The following is a 1,312-nucleotide window of genomic DNA, read 5'->3' on the forward strand; positions in this document are numbered from 1 at the left end:
CATTCAGCTTTTAAAACAATCGACCGTGGGTGCGGTGAAAAAAGGACCGCGAGTGCGGTGTATCTTTGAATTATTAGTGATATTCAGTATTCCATGAACGTGGGTGCGGTGTACAAGAGACCGCGGGTGCGGTGTGCTCTCGGCAAATGTAGCATAATTCGATATTAATCGACCGCGGCCGCGGTGCAGGAACAACCGCGGGTGCGGTATGCTCTCGGGACATGTTGCGTGGGTGCGCTCAAAAATATACCGCGGGTGCGATGCTCTCTCGGCAATTTCTTGAAAATTTTTCTTCCTTTAAATGCGGGTGCGGTGCAATATGTACCACAGGTGCGGTATTCCTTCGAGAAAAAAAAATTTTCTTCTTCATTTTTTAGTCTTGAAAATAAAACAAGTGGAATTCATTAGTTTTGGATAGATATAAGCACACACTATACTAAAAAAAATATAAACAACCTATAATAAGAATACTAGAATAAAAGAAAAACCGAAAACAAATTGCAAAAGAGAAACAAAAATTTGGGTTGCCTCCCAATAAGCGCTTGGTTTAACGTCTTCAGCCCGACTTCCATCAGTCTACATCAAGTCGATCCGCCCAAAGGAATGTTGTCAAGGTGCCTTACTTCAGTTCCATAATATGGCTTAACTCGCTGCCCGTTCACCTTGAAAGTCCTCCCATCACTGCATTTTAGCTCAATCGCCCCATGAGGGTACACTGTCTCCACCAAAAATGGACCTGACCAACGCGATTTCAACTTACCAGGAAACAACTTCAGACGGGAGTTGAACAATAGTACTTTTTGTCCTGGTTTGAGCTCCCTTCGTACAATGAGTTTATCGTGCCACTTCTTGGTCTGCTCTTTGTAAATCTTGTCATTTTCATATGCATCATTGCGGAACTCCTCCATTTCATTTAACTGTAGTTTTCTGCTATCGCCAGATTCTTTCAAATCAAAGTTCAACTTCTTAACTGCCCAAAATGCTCGATGCTCCAATTCTAGCGGCAAATGACAGGCTTTACCAAAAACCAGCCTATAGGGAGACATCCCAATAGGCGTCTTGAATGCGGTCCTATAAGCCCACAGTGCATCATCAAACTTTATAGCCCAATCCTTCCGGTTTGTTTTGACAGTCTTTTCTAATATTTGTTAGATTTCCCTGTTGGATATTTCAGCTTGTCCATTCGATTGAGGATGATATGCTAGTGTCACTTTGTGCTTCACACTGTATTTAGCCAAAAGTGAGTTGAAAATTTTATTGCAAAAATGCGTACCTTCATCACTTATGATGGCCCTCGGTGTTCCAAATCTGG

The 1,312-nt window shown here is 42.2% G+C and overlaps 1 protein-coding gene across 1 annotated transcript; it reads right to left on the bottom strand.

Moving 5' to 3' along the window:
• Positions 1 to 581: 581 nt before the first annotated feature.
• On the bottom strand, positions 582 to 1,046 carry LOC140821499 (uncharacterized). Its single transcript, XM_073181992.1, has one exon. It carries the CDS (start codon positions 1,044 to 1,046, stop codon positions 582 to 584), a length of 465 nt encoding a protein of 154 aa, XP_073038093.1.
• Between the last annotated feature and the right edge of the window lie 266 nt (positions 1,047 to 1,312).

This window comes from Primulina eburnea, unplaced genomic scaffold (assembly GCF_022965805.1).
Source record: "Primulina eburnea isolate SZY01 unplaced genomic scaffold, ASM2296580v1 ctg592_ERROPOS1100000+, whole genome shotgun sequence".
NCBI classification, from domain to species: Eukaryota; Viridiplantae; Streptophyta; class Magnoliopsida; order Lamiales; family Gesneriaceae; genus Primulina; species Primulina eburnea.